The sequence below is a fragment of the Stegastes partitus genome, unplaced genomic scaffold, assembly GCF_000690725.1.
Source record: "Stegastes partitus isolate 25-593 unplaced genomic scaffold, Stegastes_partitus-1.0.2 Scaffold1240, whole genome shotgun sequence".
Lineage (NCBI taxonomy): Eukaryota > Metazoa > Chordata > Actinopteri > Pomacentridae > Stegastes > Stegastes partitus.
Window position 1 is genome coordinate 80,648 of NW_007578971.1, and position 869 is coordinate 81,516.

At 45.5% G+C, this 869-nt stretch overlaps 1 protein-coding gene across 1 annotated transcript in view; it reads right to left on the minus strand.

Moving 5' to 3' along the window:
* LOC103369099 (protein DEK-like) overlaps positions 1-544 on the minus strand; it is a 4,998-nt gene extending 4,454 nt beyond the window's left edge. The window contains exon 1 of the mRNA XM_008297710.1: positions 352-544. Within this exon, the coding sequence (XP_008295932.1) occupies positions 352-457 (106 nt within the window). The 5' untranslated portion in view covers positions 458-544. The remainder of the gene's footprint in view (positions 1-351) is intronic.
* Positions 545-869: the final 325 nt, after the last annotated feature.

The following is an 869-nucleotide window of genomic DNA, read 5'->3' on the forward strand; positions in this document are numbered from 1 at the left end:
GGGTAATGTGCCACATGAGGCCTCATCTACCCATCACTAATTTCTCTCTCATAGATTAATCGTAGCAACTGTACTTGCTTGAGTTCCTTGAAGATGTTTCACCTCTAATCCAAGAGGCTTCATCCGTTCTGACTGACTCGTCATCAACGAGGTTGAGGAGCAACAAAGCCCCAATAGGAATCGAAACTCAGGTGTTAATGGCCCCTTAAGGATATAAGTATCTGGAACGCCCAACTAGTCAGTCAGAACAATGGGACTTAACTCGACATCCGTTGAGACACAGAGAAGGAGATATAAGATGTATTATCATTACATCTACGGACAGATTTGTTGTGTCCTCACACGTCCTACCTGCATCTTTCTTCGACGCTCTCGGTTTTGCTGCGCGGCTCTTCAGCACCTGCTTCGGTGTCTTTGTAGTGGCCGCTGTTTCTGCGCTCTGTCTGGTCTTTGGCATGTCGCCTGAACAACTTTGCAAATCAAAAACTAGTGATAAGATGTACTGTGCTGAGGCTTCGTAGCGTGTGTCGAGAAATCCAGGAAGTCCTTCGTGAAGGGCGGATCGAGGCTGGCTTTGTTAGGCGGTGAGTGATGTCACTGGTGACGTATGAAGCCTCGCTGGTTCAGGAAGTGGTTCCAGTGTTGGCGTGACTTATTAACATAAAGCGCAGTAAATCACCGCAAAATTGGCAAAAATGGAGCCTAAATGGAGAAGGGTTTCCCCTGTATGGCAACACTTGGGGCTGATCTCTTCCAATAACATACCTGTAAATAATGATAGAATATATAGTCATAGTAAACAAGTGAAAGAGGTTTCTCCAAAGCCAGAGAAGTTATTCCCAAAAAATGAAACTGTCTGTGTCCAAGCA